Genomic DNA, 22011 nt, shown 5'->3' with positions numbered 1-22011 from the left:
GACTAAAATAATATGTAACAGCCATCTCGTTGGTGTGTATACACCAAAGCAACCAGTAGGTACATTTGTGAGTTTTCAGAGCTCCAAATACATAAAGAAAAAGCAACAGAAGTGTTTCTCACCATCACAAAAGCATTCTCCTCTCTGACACATAAGTAAATTTCAAAGCAACACTCACATCACTTCTGATATCCTGACTTAATTTACAACTAGAAACCACTAACAAGCATTTCACTGGGAAAATGTCAATAATGTGATCATCTACTCATACCCACTCCAGTATGTTGAGGGCGTGAGCCTACTTCCTGTGCTAGTGACTTTGAAAACCGTTAAGTGTGGCATTGCTGTTTTCTCTCCAATGTCATGACCAGTTTTTATAAATGCTGTTGATGGAAGGTGTTCTTGCTTAAAAATCATACAGCCATAACTGTGCTTGTGTAGTCCAATCTTTATTAGCACTGTATCATAAATTCTGTGCTTGCGTCACGTGTAGCTGTAGATACACGTGCTCTGCATACTCCTGCCATCTAGTGTTGGGCTCGGACGTGTATAACTTTTTTTTTAAAGAAGTCTTTTGAGTCCCAGGTTATAGTGGCTCCTCCCCTAACTGGTGATGTGCGTGGGCTTCAACTCCATTGTAAGATTGTTTTGTCCTGACATCCATGTCAGACATGCTTCACCAGGGCTGAGTCGGTGCTTCATGGCAGTCTTTGTTAGGGCCTGTGAAGTTTTCTATTTCCAGTAACCTTTGAGCAATCATTTGGTGCACCAACATTTCTTCTTACCATCGTGGTCTCTCCAGTGGATCTGCATCGTCTGTTTCCTTGGTGCACTGCATGGAGCTTTGTTTCTCGCTGGCCTCTCCCATTGAGTCTTGCACTTGAGAAAGCTAGAACAGCAATTGAAAAGACATCTTTTTATTACTCTCCATAGTGCCATAGGAAGTGTTTACGTGCAGATCAAAGTGCAGTCTGCATCCTCTGCCTGTCCCCAGAGCATAATGAGGCCTCCTGCTCCACCTGTCTTGCATTCTGGTAGAAACAAAAACAATTCGGAATTGTTATGATCGTCAGCTAGCTTGGCATGCCATGGAGAAACATCATAATGATGATACCACCGACGTCTTCAGGAAAGATGTAGAAGAGGAGGCAGCAAAGGGAGAGGTCAGTGTTAAACACACAGCGTCCTTGAGTCTGGAACCCGAATCACTGTCGAACTCTAAGATCCAAGACCTGTAGCCAGCATAGGCCCAACGTCAGAAGACAACTACTGTGACTACCCTTGTATTCCAAGGCACTCCCTGTCCCTCTGGGGCCAGACGCTGAGCCTGCACACGGGGACAAGCCTTCCAGGCCGCCACTGCCTCCCAGCCATGGCTGGTACTGAACTAAGGCTTTGGAGCTGACTTCGGCACAGAACCAGTTACACAAGACCTGGCCTGCCTCGACCAGACAGCTCCATTTTCCCCCTCTGGTGGATCAAAGTCAGTACCCAAGGATTTCTCAGAGATGAAACAACAATCAACATTGAAAATGGCCTCAAACCTAAAACAAACTTCGATGTCCAGTCGCCTCTCAACAGCAGACTCCAAAGACCAGGAGCTACCTGGCTTACAGCACCTTCAGGAGGGGTTGGACTCTCTGCAGCGAAGGCTGTTTATCCATCCTCACATGGGCACAGTGCAGGAAACTCACCCATGTAAGAGGAAGCTCCCTTTTTAAGAGCAATTGACATTAGAACCCCCATCACCTCCAAAGCACCAATACTTGCTCATCCAACTCTTCTTCCTCTTCTACCACCTCCTCCATGACCCCCACCTCCTCCCCCTCCCTACCCCCGCCACCAAAAGGCCTCCCACCTTGTTTGCCATAGCGATATACACGTTCAGTTTACGGGGAGAGAAGCTCCTCAACCTTACATCCCTATGACACTCCTTATGACCAACAACCCCAGGATGACCCTTGGGATGTTTATGGGTGGGGTCATCCCCCAAGGTGCCAATGACCCTGACCTGTACCCAGCCAAACCTTTCCCTCCTAATGATACCACTTCATGTCATGAGGTTATACACATGGCAGCCACTTTTCACAAGATGAACCACCTACACACCATAGTAGAAGAAGAGGAGTTCTTAGTGGAGATGCCCTCCCACACTCAGCATGCCACCCAATTCTCACCTATGCTTAGGGGACTGCTTAGGCATATGCAGGAGGTATTTAAGGACTGGATCAAGGCTAGGGCTGTCACTTTGACGGCGGTCAAAAAATGTAAGTCCTTACCTTCTGACCCATCTTAAATTATAGGCCAGCTACCACCAGATTCGTTGCTGGTGCATGCCTTCGCCCAGTGGGCCAAAGCTCAGGGAAAGGAAAAAGATTGACGTGGTGGGGAAGAGACTTGCCTCACAATCAGTGACTTATTGGTGTATTGCCAGTTCTGTCGAGTTATTGGTGAGGTACGACCATGCCAAGTGGGACGAAATGAGTATGCTCATACAACATCTCCCTGACCAATACAGGCAGCAGACACAGGAGATCATATCTGAAGGACAGACCATCTCCAAAAATTCCATCATGTGGGTTCTCCATGCATCCGTCACAGTCGCCAGGGGGCATAAATTCCCCCGTCCTAATCTGCAGTCTTGTTTGGCTCCAGGGGCACCTATGGGGAAAAACCAATGCAAGTAACAGGGGAAGAGGTGGAAAGCCTAAGTGAGCTGCCCCCCATAAGCAGAGGCTTCCTCTCCCTTCCTCTCCATCACACGGGGGACATCTGCAGGGATTGCTTCGACAATCGTGAATCGTTACTGTCCTGTCCATTGTAGAGCAGGGTTATTGCCTGGAGCTCACGGCCCCAACACCAAACATCCCACCCCATAAATATTTTCTTTCCCCCAGCATCAGATACTCTTCTAAGAGTAGGTGAACACTCTCTTACTTACAGGAACAATAGAGCCAGTGCTATCACAACAACACAACAAAGGAGTGTACTCCCTAAAACCCAAGAAAGACTGGTCCCTGGGGCCTATTCCAGACCTCCGACCCCTCAAGCAGTATATCCTCTTAGATGATTTCCACATGGTGACGTTCTAGGACATCATACCATTCCTTTAACAAGGCAATGTCATGACCGCGCTCAACTTGAAGGAATCCTATATCTACATCTCAAGCCCCTCTGCACATTGCCGCCACCTCAGAGTCATGATAAGTGGACAGCACTTTCAAATCAAAGTTCTGCCTTGTGGGGTTACCGCCTCACTAAGGTTCTTCACTACATGTCTGGAATTGGTAACTACTCATCTCAGGAAGAGCATCGTGGACGTCTTCATGTACCTGAATGATTGGCTGATAAAGAGTGCGAGCAAGCAGCAGTGTCTAGTTGCCACACAAATTGCTTTAGATCTCCTTCATGATCTGGGCTGCACCATCAACATGAGCAAATCATACCTTCAACCATTACAGATAAAGCTCTTGCTAGGGGCAACCCTGAATTCAGTCACTAGAAAGGCTTACCCCAGTCCCCCTTCAGTCCATGCCTTTCACTCCATACTGTCTCTTTTTCAGCAAAATCACCTGCTAACTGTACGCAGAGTGATGCGTCTGCTCAGCATGATAGTATTTTGCATTGCCCTTGTTCCCTGTGACAGATTGCACATGCGTCCACTCTAGAAGTACCTTGCTGCACAATGGTCACAAGCAGAGGGTCTGTGGGAAGATCCAGTGTTGATAAAAATCAACATCCGTCACTTCTGCAGTGATTGAATAGCAACACTTTGTTGTGGGGCAGGCCTTTCCTAGACCTAGTTCCTCAAGTGACCGTCATCACAGACTCCTCTCACATGGGCTGGAGGGTACACCTACAGGACATAAATGTTCAGGGTTTGTGGACTCTACTTTAACAGACTTCACATAAACTGCCTGGAGTATTTGGTAGTTCAGTTGGCTCTCAAGGTCTTTTTCTGCCACGTTCACCACAAATCAGCGCTGGTCAAAACAGACTGCCATGTGCTACCTACAGCAACAGGAGGACATGCATGCTTCCCGGTTGTCAGCATTAGCATAGGACATTTGCCACTGGGCGATCCACCACAGAGTTCACCTCCTAGCAGAGTGCCTTCGGAAGCAGACGACTTTGCAGACCTGCTTAGCAGGATGCAGCAACAAGTCCACAAGTGGGAACTCCACCCTAAAGTCCTGCTCCCCCATTTTTGGCATTAGGGGTTTCCTGACCTAGATCTGTTTACAATCACCAGAAATGCAAAATGCCCCAAATTTGCCTCCAGATTTCCACACCCACAGTCCATGGGTTGTGCTGTATGGATGAACTGGTCAGAGATTTTTTCAGTCCTTCATGAGGAGTTGTCCAAAAGGCAGGACCTTTTCACGTAGGATCAGGGCATTCTCAGGCATCACAACCCCATGCAGCTCAACCTAGTGATCTGGCTCCTAAAGTCGTAGTGTGTGGTTACCTTAATTCGCTTCCTGAGTTTGTGATCATCCTCAAGGAGGCTCACCACCCCACTGCTAGTCCCTGCTACTCAGCAAAGTGGAAGTGATTTGTCCACTACCGCCTATCCAAACACATTGAGCCACTAAAGGCAGCAGTGCAGAACATGGTTTGCTACTTGTTTCAATTGCAAAGCTCAGGCCTAGCTTACACACCCATTTGTTTACATTTAGATGCAGTAGCAGCATACTTAACGAACAGGGAACACTCCTCTCTCTTAAGAGTTCCTGTTATTAAAGCTTTCATGAAAGGGCTTAAGAGGGTTATCCCTCCAGGGACACTCCTGGAATCTCAATATAGTCCTTACTAGACTTATGGGGCCCCCTTTTAAACCCCTTCATTCTTGCCCTCTCCAATTTTTGTTCTGGAAGGTGATATTTTCAGTCAGAATTTCTTCTGCCAGGCGTGTCAATAAGATCCAGATGCTCATGTTTGTCGAACCCTTCTTTAAGGTTCATGCTGACAGAGTAGTCCTTAGAGCTACCTGGGCTGATAGCTCTTTTCCACCTCAACCAGACAATTGAACTCTGTGTTCTTCCAGCACCCTGACTCAATAGCAGAGAGAGCACTTCATATACTAGATGTAAACAGGGCTATCATGTACTACATTAATAGAACAAAACCATTTCATAAGATGCAACAGTTATTTCTCACCTACTCAAAACCACATAAGGATATAGCCATTTCAAAAACAGGGATGGTTCGCTAGCTAGTCAATTGCACTTAAATCTGCTATGCCAAAGTCAAAATGCACCTCCCTATTCCACCACTGCGGCATTCTACAATTAAAAAAGGAACCTCCATCACTTTTCATGGTAACATCACAATAACTGACATCTGAAAAGCAGCCACCTCGTCCACCCCCACCTTCCTTTCTCCTCCTCACCCCACCCCTCACCAAACCCTACTATGTGGATGTCCAAGCATGACAGCAGGCCTGGGTGGGGCAGGCTGTACTATGTACACTTTTCCAGTGATCTGCAAAATCCTCTGGCTAGCCATTGCTCAGGAGAAACCGCTTTACATTCAATATAGAGCATGTGTAGCTACAGCTACACATGCCACAAACTAAATAGGTTACATAACCTGTAAGCATCTGTTTGTGGCATGTAGTTCTGAATATTCGCATGTCCCACCCTGTTCTCCGGTTGCCTTAATTTTTTGCCAATACCTTTTTCTTTCTAACTTTCTTTCCATTCACATGGACATCTTTAAACATTCTCATGCTCTTATCTCCACCCTCACCCGCCATGCATGAAAACAATCTCACTGTGGAGTTGGTACCCATGTGCACTACCAGATAAGGGAAGAGTCACTATACCTCGTGATTCAAAAGACTAATTTGAAGAAAACCATGTTGTACATGTCTGAGCCCAACACTAGATGTCAGGAGTACGAAGAGCATGTCCATCTACAGCACTACGTGCTACAAACAGATGTTTACATTTTCCTTTAGCTATTATCTCTCAAACATGTATTGAAAACAGTTTCAGCGAGTTATGTCTTTATCATGATGGTAATCGTTGTGTAGAGTATCAATTCAGACAACCATTCACATGTTCTCTTTAATTCAGTTAACTCATTAGCAGTTTTTGAGGTTTTTAATGTTTTGCTTTTCTTTAAAAGGAAAAAGAAAAGGACAAAGACAAGGCTAAAGAAAAAGAGAAGGATGCTAAGGAGAAAGAAAAGGACAAGAAGACAATAAATGGGCACCATTTCACCACCACCCCAATTGTGGGTCCAATGAATTGCTACAGCTGTATTAAAACAGTCACGTGTAAAGAGGCTTACCTATGCTCCAGTAAGTCTAGTAACTTCTGCAAGACTGATTGTGACTATCATAACATGCCTGCTTTAGAAATGTTTGCAAATATATGGATTATATTTTTCGGTATTTCAGGCATGTCTGCATTGAAGCATATTATATACTACAATGTTCTTTTGAAGTCCTTAAAAATTAATATTTATGAGCAACTTAGCTAAAATATTTCACTTTTTGGAATGTGATAATGGTTACCTTAGCACATGTCAGCATCATTGTGTTATGAGATATTTATTTTAACTTGCATATAAATGCCAAAACATAAGTGAGGAGATCATAACCACGTCATGACAGAGCTGGAAGTGAAATATGGTGCAATGGTTAACTTCTCCAGACTTTGAACATTATGTCGTTATTGGTAATTAGTGGTGATCAACAGAAATATGTTGATTAAGTCTTTTTTTTCTAGAAGATACTTTTTCTTTTGAATTAACTTTAATTATTTGCTCCTATCATTATCAGTTTTCACAATGATGATTTGAGAAATGTTTTTCGATGTTAAGTAACTGTGTTTATGTCCTCATTCCAGACAAAGCTCTTGTTGCATAGGTTCTCATTATCCTAATGAGACTACTGGATTTATGCGGCACCTGAATTGTAGGGTACGGAGTACAATCCCACACCATGTGACACCGGTCAGCCTAATCCGGGTTTTCCGACCAACTAGCAGTGCCTCATCTCCACGAGAGCGGGGATGATTGTGGCAACCAGGCGCATGACAGAGGGAACTCCTCAGGGGAATAGTGGTCGATCAGATCTCATCCCTTTCTCTCAGTTACATTATTTTCACACAGGCAAAGACCAACAGAAGCAGAGTATAGTTCAATAGTTTATTGAAGTAACTGCATCTTGGATGAAATGGCATGTATTGCAATACATTGATAAAACACACTAGAATGATAAAACACACTAGAAGCTAAATTGTGATGAGTGAAACACAAAAACAGTCCCACCATCATGTCACTAGGAATAACATATATATATATATATATATATGTTCAATGGCATGTGTAGCTGCAGATACACATGCTGTGCATTTGCACAGTCCGCCATCTGGTGTTGGGCTCGGAGTGTTACAAGTTGTTTTTCTTCGAAGAAGTCTTTTCGAGTCACGAGACCGAGGGACTCCTCCCATTTTGACTCCATTGCGCATGGGCGTCGACTCCATCTTAGATTGTTTTTTTCCGCCATCGGGTTCGGACGTGTTCCTTTTCGCTCTGTGTTTCGGGTCAGAAAGTTAGTTAGAATCTCTGAAAAAATTCGTCGGTATTGTTTGCGTTCGGTATCGGGTTAGTTAGAACAAATCGACACCGAATTTTGAAGAGCTCCGGTGGCCCTTCGGGGTTTTTTCGATCCCCCGTCTGGGCCTGGTCGGCCCGGCCACGTGCGACTTCAAGGCTGATGGAACGGACCCCATTCCGCTTCTGCCCAAAATGCCATAACAAGTATCCGTATACGGATCAGCATCTGGTCTGTAACTTATGCTTGTCCCCCAGAGCACAAGGAGGATACTTGTGAAGCCTGTCGAGCGTTTCGGTCGAGGAAGACGCTGAGAGACCGAAGAGCTAGGAGACTACAAATGGCGTCCACGCCGACAGGTCAAGAACGTTTCGAGGAGGAAGAAGAAGCTTTCTCCATCCACAAGTCGGATTCTGAAGAACTCGACGCCGAAGAAACACCCCAAACCGTGAGTAAGACGTCGAAAATCAAGACTCACAAGAAGTCCACAAAAGCCCAGGGGACGCCACCGCCAAGAGGCCATGGCTTAACCCGAAAAATAGGTGACCGATCCAAGGCACCGAAAAAGGGCATGCTGGTGTCGAAGTCATCCGACTCCGGTCGAGATACCGCCACACAGCAACCTCGGAGCCGAGACAGCGGCTCCGAGAAAATTCGGCACAGAGACAGCGGCACCGAAGAATTTCGGCACCGAGACACCACGCCGAAAACAAAGAAGGTTTCTTCGGAGCCTAAAAAGACTTCCGAAAAGGTTTCGGTTCCGAAACATCCAGCCTCTGAGCCGAAAACTAGTTCCTATACAGAGGAACAAGGATTAACCTCCCAATTACATAGATTTGGAGAGGAGCTTCAAGCTGTAGAGCCTGACTACACGCAACGAAGGCTTCATATTCATGAGGACACAGGGAAGATAACCACTCTTCCCCCAATCAAAATAAAAAGGAAACTTGCCTTTCAACAAAAGGACAAGCAACCACAGGCAAAAGTGGCAAGGAAAACAACCCCACCACCGTCTCCACCACCATCAATACATGCATCACCAGCAACGACTCCTCCACTGATGCACTCACCAGCTCATACTACAATGAGTCAGGATGATCCCAATGCATGGGACCTTTACAATGCTCCAGTGTCTGACAACAGCCCAGACTCCTATCCCACAAAACCGTCAACACCTGAGGACAGTACATCCTACACACAGGTGGTCGCAAGGGCAGCCGAATTTCACAACGTCCCCTTACGTCACAAAGTCATCAAGTCACCTTACATTGAGGATGACTTTCTGTTTAACACCCTATCCTCCACCCATAGCCAGTACCAAAGCCTTCCCATGCTCCCAGGAATGCTAAAACATTCAAAACAAATATTTCAGGATCCAGTTAAAGGCAGAGCCATAACTCCAAGGGTGGAGAAAAAGTACAAGCCACCGCCAGCAGATCCTATCTATATTGCAACACAACTAACACCAGACTCAGTAGTTGTCGGGGCAGCTCGTAAGAGAGCCAACTCTCATACCTCAGGAGATGCACCACCTCCAGACAAAGAGAGCCGCAAATTTGATGCTGCGGGAAAAAGGGTTGCAGCACAAGCAGCAAATTAATGGCGTATTGCCAATTCCCAAGCACTTTTGGCAAGATACGACAGAGCTCATTGGGATGAAATGCAACATTTCATCGAACACTTACCCAAGGAGTTCCAAAAAAGAGCGCAACAGGTGGTAGAAGAGGGATAAAGTATCTCAAATAATCAGATACGGTCTTCCATGGATGCAGCAGATACAGCTGCAAGGACAATAAACACTGCAATCACGATACAAAGGCACGCATGGGTGCGCACTTCAGGGTTCAAGCCGGAAATCCAACAAGCTGTGCTCAATATGCCATTTAATGAACAGCAATTGTTTGGGCCGGAGGTAGACACTGCCATTGAGAAACTCAAAAAAGACACCGATACAGCCAAAGCCATGGGCGCACTCTACTCCCCGCAGAGCAGAGGCACATTTCGAAAAACACCTTTTAGGGGAGGGTTTCGAGGTCATCCCACAGAAACCACAACCTCACAAACAAGACCTACTTACCAGGGTCAATATCAGAGGGGAGGTTTTCGGGGGCAATATAGAGGGGGCCAATTCCCAAGAAATCGAGGAAAATTCCAAGGCCCCAAAACCCCTCAAAATAAACAGTGACTCACAAGTCACACAACCCCATCACATAACACCTGTGGGGGGAAGACTAAGCCAATTTTACAAACTTTGGGAGGAAATAACAACAGACACTTGGGTCTTAGCAATTATCCAGCATGGTTATTGCATAGAATTTCTCCAATTCCCTCCAAACATCCCACCGAAAACACACAATATGTCAAAACAACATATAGATCTTCTAGGACTAGAAGTTCAAGCATTGCTACAAAAGGACGCAATAGAATTAGTACCAAATCTACAACAAAACACAGGAGTTTACTCACTGTACTTTCTAATACCCAAAAAGGACAAAACTCTGAGACCAATACTAGATCTCAGAACGCTAAATACCTACATCAAATCAGACCACTTTCACATGGTCACGTTACAAGACGTAATCCCACTGCTCAAACAGCAAGATTACATGACAACATTAGACCTAAAAGATGCGTACTTCCATATACCGATACATCCTTCACACAGGAAATACCTAAGGTTTGTATTCCAAGGAATATATTGCCAATTCAAAGTGTTGCCATTCGGAATAACAACTGCGCCAAGAGTTGTTACAAAATGCCTGTCAGTAGTAGCTGCACATATCAGAAGGCAGCAAATACATGTGTTCCCGTACTTAGACGACTGGTTAATCAAAATCAACACGCTAAGACAGTGTTCACAGCACACAAAATATGTCATTCAAACCCTTCACAGGCTAGGTTTCTCCATCAACTACGCGAAGTCACACCTTTTGCCGTGTCAAACACAGCAGTACTTAGGAGCGACAATCAACACAGCAAAAGGGATTGCCACTCCAAGTCCACAAAGGGTTCAAACATTTCACAAAGTAATACAGGCCATGTATCCAACACAAAAGATACAAGTCAAAATGGTAATGAAACTCCTAGGCATGATGTCTTCATGCATAGCCATTGTCCCAAACGCAAGATTGCACATGCGGCCCTTACAACAGTGCCTAGCATCACAATGGTCACAAGCACAGGGTCAACTTCTAGATCTGGTGTTGATAGACCGCCAAACATACATCTCGCTTCTATGGTGGAACAGTACAAATTTAAACCGAGGGCGGCCTTTCCAAGACCTAGTGCCACAATACGTCATAACGACGGATGCTTCCATGACAGGGTGGGGAGCACACCTCAATCAACACAGCATCCAAGGACAATGGGACATACATCAGAGGCAGTTTCACATAAATCACTTAGAACTGTTAGCAGTATTTCTAGCGCTGAAAGCATTTCAACCCATAATAACCCAAAAATACATTCTTGTCAAAACAGACAACATGACAACAATGTATTATCTAAACAAACAAGGAGGGACACACTCGACACAGTTGTGCCTCCTAACACAAAAAATATGGCATTGGGCGATTCACAACCACATTCGCCTAATAGCACAATTTATTCCAGGGATTCAGAACCAGTTGGCAGACACTCTCTCGAGATCACCAACAAACCCACGAATGGGAAATTCACCCCCAAATACTAAACAATTACTTTCAAATTTGGGGAACACCTCAAATAGATCTATTTGCAACAAAGGAAAACTCAAAATGCTAAAACTTCGCATCCAGGTACCCACAAGATCAATCCCAAGGCAATGCTCTATGGATGAACTGGTCAGGGATATTTGCGTACGCTTTTCCCCCTCTCCCTCTCCTTCCATATCTAGTAAACAGGTTGAGTCAAAACAAACTCAAACTCATACTAATAGCACCAACATGGGCAAGGCAACCTTGGTACACAACACTACTAGACCTTTCAGTAGTACCTCATGTCAAACTACCCAACATACCAGATCTGTTAACACAACACAAACAACAGATCAGACATCCAAATCCAGCATCGTTGAATCTAGCAATTTGGCTCCTGAAATCCTAGAATTCGGGCACTTAGACCTCACACAGGAATGTATGGAGGTCATAAAACAAGCTAGAAAACCTACCACTAGACACTGCTATGCAAATAAGTGGAAAAGATTTGTTTATTACTGCCATAATAATCAAATTCAACCTTTACACGCATCTGCAAAAGAAATAGTAGGATACTTACTACATTTGCAAAAATCTAACCTAGCTTTCTCTTCCATTAAAATACATCTTACAGCAATTTCTGCTTACCTACAAATTACGCACTCAATTTCATTGTTTAGGATACCAGTCATAAAGGCGTTTATGGAAGGCCTAAAGAGAATTATACCATCAAGAACACCACCAGTTCCTTCATGGAACCTCAACATTGTCCTAACACGACTCATGGGTCCACCTTTTGAGCCCATGCACTCTTGTGAAATGCAATACTTAACGTGGTAAGTTGCATTTTTAATTGCCATCACATCTCTAAGAAGAGTGAGTGAAATTCAAGCATTTACCATTCAAGAACCATTTATTCAAATACACAAAAATAAAGTTGTTCTACGGACCAATCCTAAATTTTTACCAAAAGTAATCTCACCGTTCCACTTAAATCAAACGGTAGAATTACCAGTGTTCTTCCCACAGCCAGATTCAGTAGCCGAAAGAGCACTACATACATTAGACATCAAAAGAGCACTAATGTACTACATTGACAGAACAAAACTAATTCGAAAGACAAAACAACTATTTATCGCCTTTCAAAACCTCATACAGGAAATCCAATTTCAAAACAAGGCATTGCTAGATGGATAGTTAAGTGCATTCAAACCTGCTATCTTAAAGCTAAACGAGAACTGCCTATTACACCAAAGGCACACTCAACCAGAAAGAAAGGTGCTACCATGGCCTTTCTAGGAAATATTCCAATGAACGAAATATGTAAGGCAGCAACATGGTCTACGCCTCATACATTTACCAAGCACTACTGTGTAGATGTGGTAACTGCACAACAAGCAACAGTAGGTCAAGCTGTATTAAGAACATTATTTCAAACTACTTCAACTCCTACAGGCTGAACCACCGCTTTTGGGGAGATAACTGCTTACTAGTCTATGCACAGCATGTGTATCTGCAGCTACACATGCCATCGAACGGAAAATGTCACTTACCCAGTGTACATCTGTTCGTGGCATTAGTCGCTGCAGATTCACATGCGCCCACCCGCCTCCCCGGGAGCCTGTAGCCGTTTAGAAGTAGATCTTAAACATTTGTACATTTGTAAATATATTACTTAAAACTTTATTATGTACATACGCATTCACTCCATTGCATGGGCACTATTACTAGCATACACAACTCCTACCTCACCCTCTGCGGGCAAAACAATCTAAGATGGAGTCGACGCCCATGCGCAATGGAGTCAAAATGGGAGGAGTCCCTCGGTCTCGTGACTCGAAAAGACTTCTTCGAAGAAAAACAACTTGTAACACTCCGAGCCCAACACCAGATGGCGGACTGTGCAAATGCACAGCATGTGAATCTGCAGCGACTAATGCCACGAACAGATGTACACTGGGTAAGTGACATTTTCCATATATATATATATATATATATATATATATATATATATGTATACATGTTCAATGGCATGTGTAGCTGCAGATACACATGCTATGCATAGCTCTTCCGACATCTAGTGTTGGGCTTGGAGTGTTACAAGTTGTTTTTCTTCGAAGAAGTCTTTTTGGAGTCATGGGATTGAGTGACTCCTCCTCTCGGTTACAGAATGCTTGGGCACCAACTCCTTTGTTAGATTGTTTTATTTCCGCTGTCGGGTTCAGACGTGTTTCCTCTCGCTCCGAGATTTCGAATTAGAAAACCTTAGAAAACCTATTTAATCGTCAGTATTGTTTTGTTTGCGTTTTCCACCTAGCATCGAACCAATAGTACCGTCAGAATCTAGAATTCGCCCTTCTGTGCGCGTGCGCCCGACTCGGGCCTACCGCGTGGAAGCCTGATGGATCGGACTCCATTTCGATTCTGCCCTTGGTGCCATGCGAAGTTCCCATATACAGACCAACATCTGGTTTGTAATTTGTGCCTTTCTCCGGACCACTGAGAAGAGGATTGCGAGGCCTGTCGATGGTTTCGATCCAAGAAGACCTTGAGAGATCACAGAGCCCGAAGATTAGAAATGGCGTTGAAAGTACAGAACAGCTCGACGTCATGGGAGAACAGACGCAGACAGCAGTCTGCATTCAAGGTACCGACTCCGAGCAAGAATCGGAAGAAGATAGGCCTTTCACTGCTGGCCAGCAAGTGAGTACATCTGCCCCTACGCGAAGGCCATGGGTACACCACTGCCGGAAGGCCATGGTTTGGACCAAAAAAAGACTGTCGACCGACCTTTGGGTTTGGTGCTGAAAAAGGCCACTCCTCTGTCCACTTCGGAGTCGAGCAAGTTGGTTAAAAGTTCCACATCGAACTCCAGTAAGCGTCCTCACTCTTCGGAGTCTGAGATTCAACGCCCTGCTTCGGAGCCGAAACAGCCAACTTCATTTTCTGGACCGAAAAAGATTCAGACTTCGGAAACGAAAAAATCCTCATACACAGAGGAACAAGGACTTTCGAGCAGACTTAAATCTCAAAGCTGATGCAAGAATCTTACAAGCCTTCTGTGAGGACACTGAGCCACTATTGGAGGTTATGGATGAAAGACAATCTAGGATCTATATACATAAAGAGACTGGCAGAATTATTACTGCACCTCCTTTAAAAACTAAAAGAAAGCTGGCTTTTCAAGAGGAATTAGGCTTTGCTCAACCACCAGCAAAAGTTCAAAAACAAAAGGAGTAACCAGCACCGGTCCCTACTTCTCCTCATTCTCCACAGCCTTCTTTTTCACCTCCTCACAATAGTCCACCACCATTGCCTTCTCCAAGACTCACAATACTCTCATGGAGATACAGTGGATCCTTGGGATCTATATGACACAGATCCTATTCCAGACAATGATCCTGACCTATACCCCTCCAAGCCTTCTCCACCAGAGGACACTACTGCCTACACTCAGGTAGTTTCTAGGGCAGCTGCTTACCATGGGGTGCTTATGCACACTGAGCCCCTAGAGGAGGACTTCTTGTTCAACACTCTGTCTTCCACTCACTATAGATACCAGTGTCTCCCTATGTTGCCTGGAATGGTCAAAGCTAGAGTAATTACTCCCAGGATTGACAAAAAATACAAACATGCTCCTACAGACCCAGGCTACATCACACATCAAGTTCCTCCAGACTCAGTAGTGATGAGTGGGGCTAGGAAAAGAGCTAACAGCCAATTGTCAGGAGATGCTCCTCCACCTGATAAGGAGAGTAGAAAGTTTGATGCTGCTGGCAAGAAAGTAACCACGCAAGTGGCTAACCAATGGCGAATTGCAAATTCGCCAGCACTTCTTGCCAGATATGATAGAGCCCATTGGGATGAGATGCAAGAATTCATACAGCACCTCCCAAAAGAACATCCGAAGAGAGCACAACAGGTTGTAGAAGAGGGACAGGCATAAGTAACAACCAGATAAGGTCTGCCCTCGATGCTGCTGACACAACCGCAAGTAGTATAAATACTGCCATTATGATAAGAAGGTTACGTGACTGTTTGATGGCCACGGGGAACATGGCGGCCAGTTAGCAGACTGGACCGCGAGCTCTCCATCGGACGGGAGACGCCGGAAAACGTAACGCCGCCGCGTCGCGCCTGGAGAGTCGGAGCTCCCAGGCCTGCGTTTGGGAATCCGCTTTTGCCGCTGCTGCTGCTTCGCTTTGCTGCAGCGGCTGACCTGAGTCCCTGGGAACGGACTTGGCTGGGGCCCGTTCTGAAGTTCTGGCGTTCCGGAGGAAAAAAAAAAACACGAGCAGGAAAGAATTTTGCAGGTTTTCTTTTTTCTCCTTGTCGTGCGGTCTAGCACGGAGTGGTTTCCTTCGGGGAGGGTGAGGGGGGGTTTGTTTGTGCCCCCGTGGAGTGGTTGTGTGCACGGAAGGTAGCACGTTTTTTATTTTATTTTTTTGCGCTGGGACAGGCTCAGCAGGCTCAAGCAGTTAATCACGTTTGTGCTCTTTATTTGGCCTACAGATGACATTACCAGAAGTCACGTAACGTGATCTAGGACTGGAACAGATGGTATGTTCGTGCATTTAATTATACATTATACACAGAATAACAGCTCGATGTATATTTCACCATTTCTGTCTTAATGACCATCTCATAGGTTTTCAGTCCTATGATTAATCAGAGGCATTGTTCCGGGCCCCCAAGTGCACATATTTACCCCTGGTGTTACTAACAAGGTCCTTTTTCGGAATATACCGGGGAAACATAGGCTTTCACAGACTTGTGTTATATTTTTTTTTTTTTTTTTTTTTTTTCAACAAATAGAGCTATTAATGAACCTCCAGGAAACCGCAGGAGTACATGTTTTTTTTTTCTTTTCACCGAGTCTGCGCGAATAAGGTTTAAAGAAATAGTTGGGAGTGTTTTCCTTTTTTTTTTTGCCACAGCCCAGTTGGGTTTGAGAATATAAAGGCGGATAGGGGATTAAAAAAGTCATAATTAGCCATTTATTTATCTCAATCTTTTTTTTTTTTCCTGCCGCACTCTTTCCGGCCCGGGCCGGGTCATTAAGAAAAACGGCGGATAAGAGGGGGGAGTCACGTGCTCCGGTGAAAGGTGGTGAGGTGGTGGGCTGGAAGCACGTATCGAACTCCAGCATCTGGGCAGAGGCGGTGAGGGGTGTGCTCAGGAGGAGCGGTTGTTAGTACAATCTAAGGATATTTTACAGTTAAAACGTGGAGAAAAGATGTTACAGGATAAGCTAGAGTAATTGGAAAACAACATGAGGAGAGACAAAAAGTCTATAAGGCTTAAGATAGGAGAGGTGCAAGTAGACTCCAGGGGTAGATAGGTAGTGGTAGAAGTGTGTGTATGTGGCTACTGGGTCACAGTTGCAGGTTACTACGGACCAAATCTAGATGACCCGATGCCATTTCAAGAACTATTTAACATTTTACTTTTAGCTAGGTACCCAGTGGTGCTAGGTGGGGATTTTAATATACTGTTAGATCCTGCTCTTGATAAGTCGACCCCCCGGGGTGCGGTTAATTCACCTAAAACTAGGGCACAGGTGAAGCAAGCCATGCGGGATTTAGGATTGATAGACATATGGCACTGGAAAGGGGGTGAAGGAGATAGATACACATTCTACAATAAAAAATATGGACATAGATCTAGAATAGATTTCTTCTTAATACATAAAAGTTTATGTTCAGAGGTGATAAAGGTAGCCCATAACCCAGCACACCTTTCGGATCACTCAGCTGTAAAACTACATTTGGATATCAGGGTCGTAAGTAAGGGTATCAGGAGTACAATCAATCGCTCTTTACTCTTAGATGACTCAATAGTAGAGGTGTTAAAGAAAGATACAAGAGATTTTTTCTATTTAAATCGAGGAACAGCAAGTTTATGGTGTGTCTGGGACGCTTATAAGGCTTATATTAGAGGGAGGCTTGTGAGTCTGGCAATATACAAGCGTTGTGAAGAAAGGAAGAAGTTGGGGGGTATGGAATCATCTTTAAAAACTTTTCAAGTTTTAATTTATAATGCAGCGACTAAGCAGGGAAGGAAGAATTACTAGAGGAGCTGATACGCCAAGAGGAAAAGGTTCGGATCAACTTAGATTCTTTTTTGGAGAAGCGCAATAGGTTAAAGTGGGAAAGTAGTCGATATGCACATTATGAATACGGAGAAGGTTGTAGTAAACTGTTAGCTTGGAAGGTTAAGTCGGAGGTTGGAAGGTTAAGTCGGATTTCTCTAAAAGGCATATTTTATCGGTTAAATCAGACCTTACGAATCAGATTTGTGTGGAGCAAGATGAGATTGAGGGGGCATTTGTATCTTTTTTTCAAGAAATGTATTCAGAAAATTTGGTAAATTCAGAGGAGTTGATCAGAGCATTTTTGGAAAAAGCGCATCTTCCAGTCTTGGATGAATCAGCAAAGCTGTCATTGAATTGTGAGATAAGTGGGGCTGAGCTTGATGAAGGCATAAAAGCTTTGAAGAAAGGGAAGGCAGTTGGCCCAGACAATTTACCTAATTAGTTATATAAGGTTCTGGGGGAAGAACTTATTCCAATTTTACTGGAATTATTCAATTCTATGCTGGTAGAAGGGGCACAGGTACCTAAATCCTGGAGAGAAGCTATAATTTGTTTATTGTTAAAGCCAGGTAAGGACTCAATGTCTTGTTCATCGTATAGACCCATTTCCTTGTTGAATTCGGATTACAAATTGTATACAGGGATTTTATCTATGAGATTGGGGAAAGCTATAGGCAACTTGATTCACTTGGATCAAAAGGGATTTATGAAGGGTAGACAACTCCATGAGGTAACTCATGAGTTATTCGCTGCAGTAGACCTGGCAGAACAAGAAAAGGCTCCATTAGCGATTCTGACTTTTGATGCAGCGAAATCTTTTGATCATGTCAACTGGTCTTTCTTGGGGGCCGTGTTGGAAATAGGGGGCTTTGGAAGTCCTTTTATTAGGGCTGTTAGGGAACTGTATAGATGCCCTTCTGCGAGAGTCTTGGTTAATGGTCAGTTATCACAGGAATTCAGGATTTGTCGGGGCAGGCGACAGGGGTGTCCTTTATCTCCCCTGCTTTTTAATTTATATATTGAACCTTTGGCAATTTTATTACAGGCTTGTAAGGACATTCCCCCGTTTCGGATTGGGGGTTGGGAAAAGAAAGTAGCGTTATACGCGGACAATCTTATGCTATACACTAGTGATGTGATGACTACTTTACCTATGGTCAATACATTGATGGAGCAATTTGGCAGATTTTCAGGTTATAGTATAAATACAGAAAAGACGGAAATTATGTGTTGGAACTTGGCTTATGTTTCTCCCTTAGTTAAACAAGAGATCAAATACTTGGGAATCCGGGTTACAACTGACCTTAATGATGTAGCTAAGTTAAATTTTGACATAACTTATAGGGAAACTAAAAAACTGTTAAAGGCGTGGGCTGTTCTTCCACTTTCTATAATTGGAAGATCTAATATCTTGAAGATGTGTATTCTTCCAAAGTTTACCTTTTTATTTAACACAATCCCATTAGAGTTTAAGGGGAGCTGGTTTAAAAAATTACAGGGAGATTTATCCTCGTTTGTTTGGGCCTCCAAGGGAGTAAGGATTTCTTGGAAAAAGATGAGTAGAAAGAAAGAGTGGGGGGGTATTGCATCGCTAGATTTTTTTAGGTACTATCTGGCTTTTCAACTAAAAAATACCAGAATGTTATTGAATAAGAAGTCAGAGTACGCATTGGTCTGGAGAGCTCTGACGGCACATCTTGAGGAAGGAGCTGATTATTTCCTATATAAATTTGGACACCCAAAGTACTTCAAGAAGGTGCGTTTGAAGCTCCCCAGACAGGCGTGTAATGTTTGGATTTATTTTCGGAAGGTGCTAGGGATACCTTATTATTGTAGTTCTGCTCCTATCTGGGATTCACCCGGTACTCCTGAATGTCTTATCGACAAACTACCAATTCCTTTGAAATCAAGTGGGATGGTAAGATGGGGCCAGATTACAGAAGGTTCTGAATTGTTAATCTGGTCTGCATTTCAGGAGCGTACTAGAGGGACAGTTTCTAAATTCAAGTACCTTCAGTTATCTAGTTGGGTGAAATCTCGACGAGCAGGAGAAATAGGGAGGAGCTCATGGGAAGGGAAATTAAACCAGATAGCCATTAAAAAAGAAGTTGCTTTGTGGTATCATGCTCTGTTGGAAACAGTAGATGACGTGCATCCCTCCCCTTGTTGAAGTGGGGGAGGATCTTTCCAACCCTAGAAGTTACAGCATTGTTGCAGAAGTCTTGTTCAGAACTGTGGTTTACTACTAAACCTGCAGGGTTGAAGAAAAACCATCTGTTTACACTACATAGGGTTTACTGGACACCTGCTAGATTAACAGCTATCGGGAAATTTAAGAAAAACTGTCCGCGGTGTGGGGAAGACAATGCAGATGATGATCACATGTTTTGGCAATGTTGATTAAATATTGGAAGGAGATAGGAAGTATTCTGAAGGTAATTTTTGATGTAAACTTAAGAATAAACCTTCTTATGGTGGTGTTTGGGGTTTGTGAACCGGGCATAAATTATCAGAAAATGTCAGTACAACAGGAGCACTTGTTGTTTGTACTAATGCTTTTGGCCAGACGGGAAATATGTCGTAAATGGGTGGATCCTTTGCCCCCCCCCTCGTTCAGGATTGGCAAACATCTGTAAATCGACTGTGCAAAATGGAACAACGCGGTCCTCTTACTAGAAGAGATAATTTTTGGGTGGATTGGGAAAATGTTTATCAGTAGTTTATAAGTGTGGAGTAGTTTCAGTTATATAATTTGTGTTTTGTAGTTTCTTTGTTTGGTCTCCTCCTCCTGAAATTTTAAGTCCAATGATTAGAACTCCCCTCACCTTATTGGGTGCTGCTTTGGGTATGATCAGGTTTCGAAGAAAACAGTAAGACTTGGTCGATTGGGAAAAGTGCAATAAGTAGAACAGGTGGGGCGGCCCAGCAGTGTTGCAGACCGCACACCGCACACCTGGAGCCATACCATTATTGCCTCGGCCATTGCCTTTTTCCTCTTAACCAAAGCGTGGGTGGCGAAATGAGGACAAAAAAAAAAAAAGATAAGAAGGTTACGCTCTTCTGGTTTTAAACCAGAAGTTCAACAGGCACTTAACATGCCTTTTGATTAAAAAAAACACTTATTTGGGCCTGAAGTAGATACCACCATAGAAAAACTGAGAAAAGACTTGGATACTGCCAAGGCAATGGGAGCAATATACACCACACCATTTAGAGGCTCCTTTCGCAGGTCACAGTTTAGAGGAGGATTCAAACCACAGTCCTCTGATGCTTCTACCTCCCAGGCAACACAGGGACAACAGCAGCAACAATATCAAAGAGTGGTGTTTAGAGGGTCCTATAGAGGACAATATTTCAGAAACAGAGGCAAGTTCCAAGCCTCAAAACAAGCCACTACACCATCCAAACAGTGACTCCTTTCCCCCCTCCACCACACACATCTCCTGTGGGAGAAGACTGCAGCAATTCCACTCTCATTGGCAAAATATCACCACAGACAATTGGGTGTTATCAAGTATCCGCAATGGCTATTGCCCAGAATTAATCTCCTCCCCTCCAAACATTTCACCACTTTACCACAAATTGTCCCAAGAACACAACGTTCTGTTGCAACAGGAGGTACAATCCCTACTACTAAAACAAAACCATAGAATTGGTCCCACATTCTCAACAGGGAACAGAAGTATACTCACTATATCTCCTCATTCCCAAAAAGGATGGCACTCTAAGGCCTATCCTAGACCTCAGGCCTCTCAATCTATACATCCTGTCGGAACATTTTCACATGGTAACTCTGCAGGATGTCATTCCACTACTACAGAAACAAGATTACATGACTGCTTTAGACCTCAAAGATGCGTATTTCCATATACCCAGCCATCCTGCTCACAGAAAATACCTCAGGTTCGTCATAGCAGGAAAACATTACCAGTTCAAAGTTTTGCCATTCGGCATAACACCAGCTCCAAGAGTTTTCACAAAATGTCTATCAGTAGTAGCAGCCTACTTAAGAAGACAACACATTCAGGTCTTTCCGTATCTAGACGATTGGCTAATAAAATCAAGCAATTTTACACAATGCCAACAACACACTCAGTATGTAATAGAAACCCTGCATACACTAGGGTTCATTCAAAATTATCAGTAATCACACCTTCAACCAGCACAGGTACAACCCTACCTAGGTGCTGTTCAAAAATACTCAAAAAGCCCTAGCATATCCAAATACACAAATGATACAGGCTTTCCAAAATCTTATCCCACACATACAGCAAAATCAACAATACACTGTAAGATTTATTATGAAAATTTTAGGGATGATGTCATCTTGCATAGCCATATTTCCCACATGCAAGACTAAACATGAGACCCTTACAACAATGGTCTCAGGCACACGGTCGTCTTCAAGATCTAGTGTTGATGGACCGCCAAACACACATTTCCCTTCAATGGTGGAATCTCAGCAATCTAATGAAGGGGAAGTCATTTCAAGACCCTGTGCCTCAGACCATAATAACAACAGACGCATCAGTGATAGGTTGGGGAGCTCATCTCAACAATCATACTATTCAAGGGGAATGGGATTCCAAACAGAAACAACTTCACATAAACCACCTAGAATTATTGGCTGTGTTTCTTGCCCTAAAAGCGTTTCAACCCCTTCTCAAACAGAAGAC

The 22011-nt window shown here is 43.9% G+C and overlaps 1 protein-coding gene across 7 annotated transcripts in view; it reads left to right on the top strand.

Moving 5' to 3' along the window:
* AKAP13 (A-kinase anchoring protein 13) overlaps positions 1 to 22011 on the top strand; it is a 1053268-nt gene that overhangs the window by 769138 nt on the left and 262119 nt on the right. For all 7 annotated transcript variants that reach the window (XM_069222739.1, XM_069222736.1, XM_069222738.1 and 4 more), the window contains one exon: positions 6133 to 6307. In XM_069222739.1, the coding sequence (XP_069078840.1) occupies positions 6133 to 6307 (175 nt within the window). The remainder of the gene's footprint in view (positions 1 to 6132; positions 6308 to 22011) is intronic.

Source organism: Pleurodeles waltl, chromosome 3_1, assembly GCF_031143425.1.
Source record: "Pleurodeles waltl isolate 20211129_DDA chromosome 3_1, aPleWal1.hap1.20221129, whole genome shotgun sequence".
Lineage (NCBI taxonomy): Eukaryota > Metazoa > Chordata > Amphibia > Caudata > Salamandridae > Pleurodeles > Pleurodeles waltl.
Note: the sequence above shows the minus strand (reverse complement) of the source record. Positions and strands in the feature narration are given on the sequence as shown.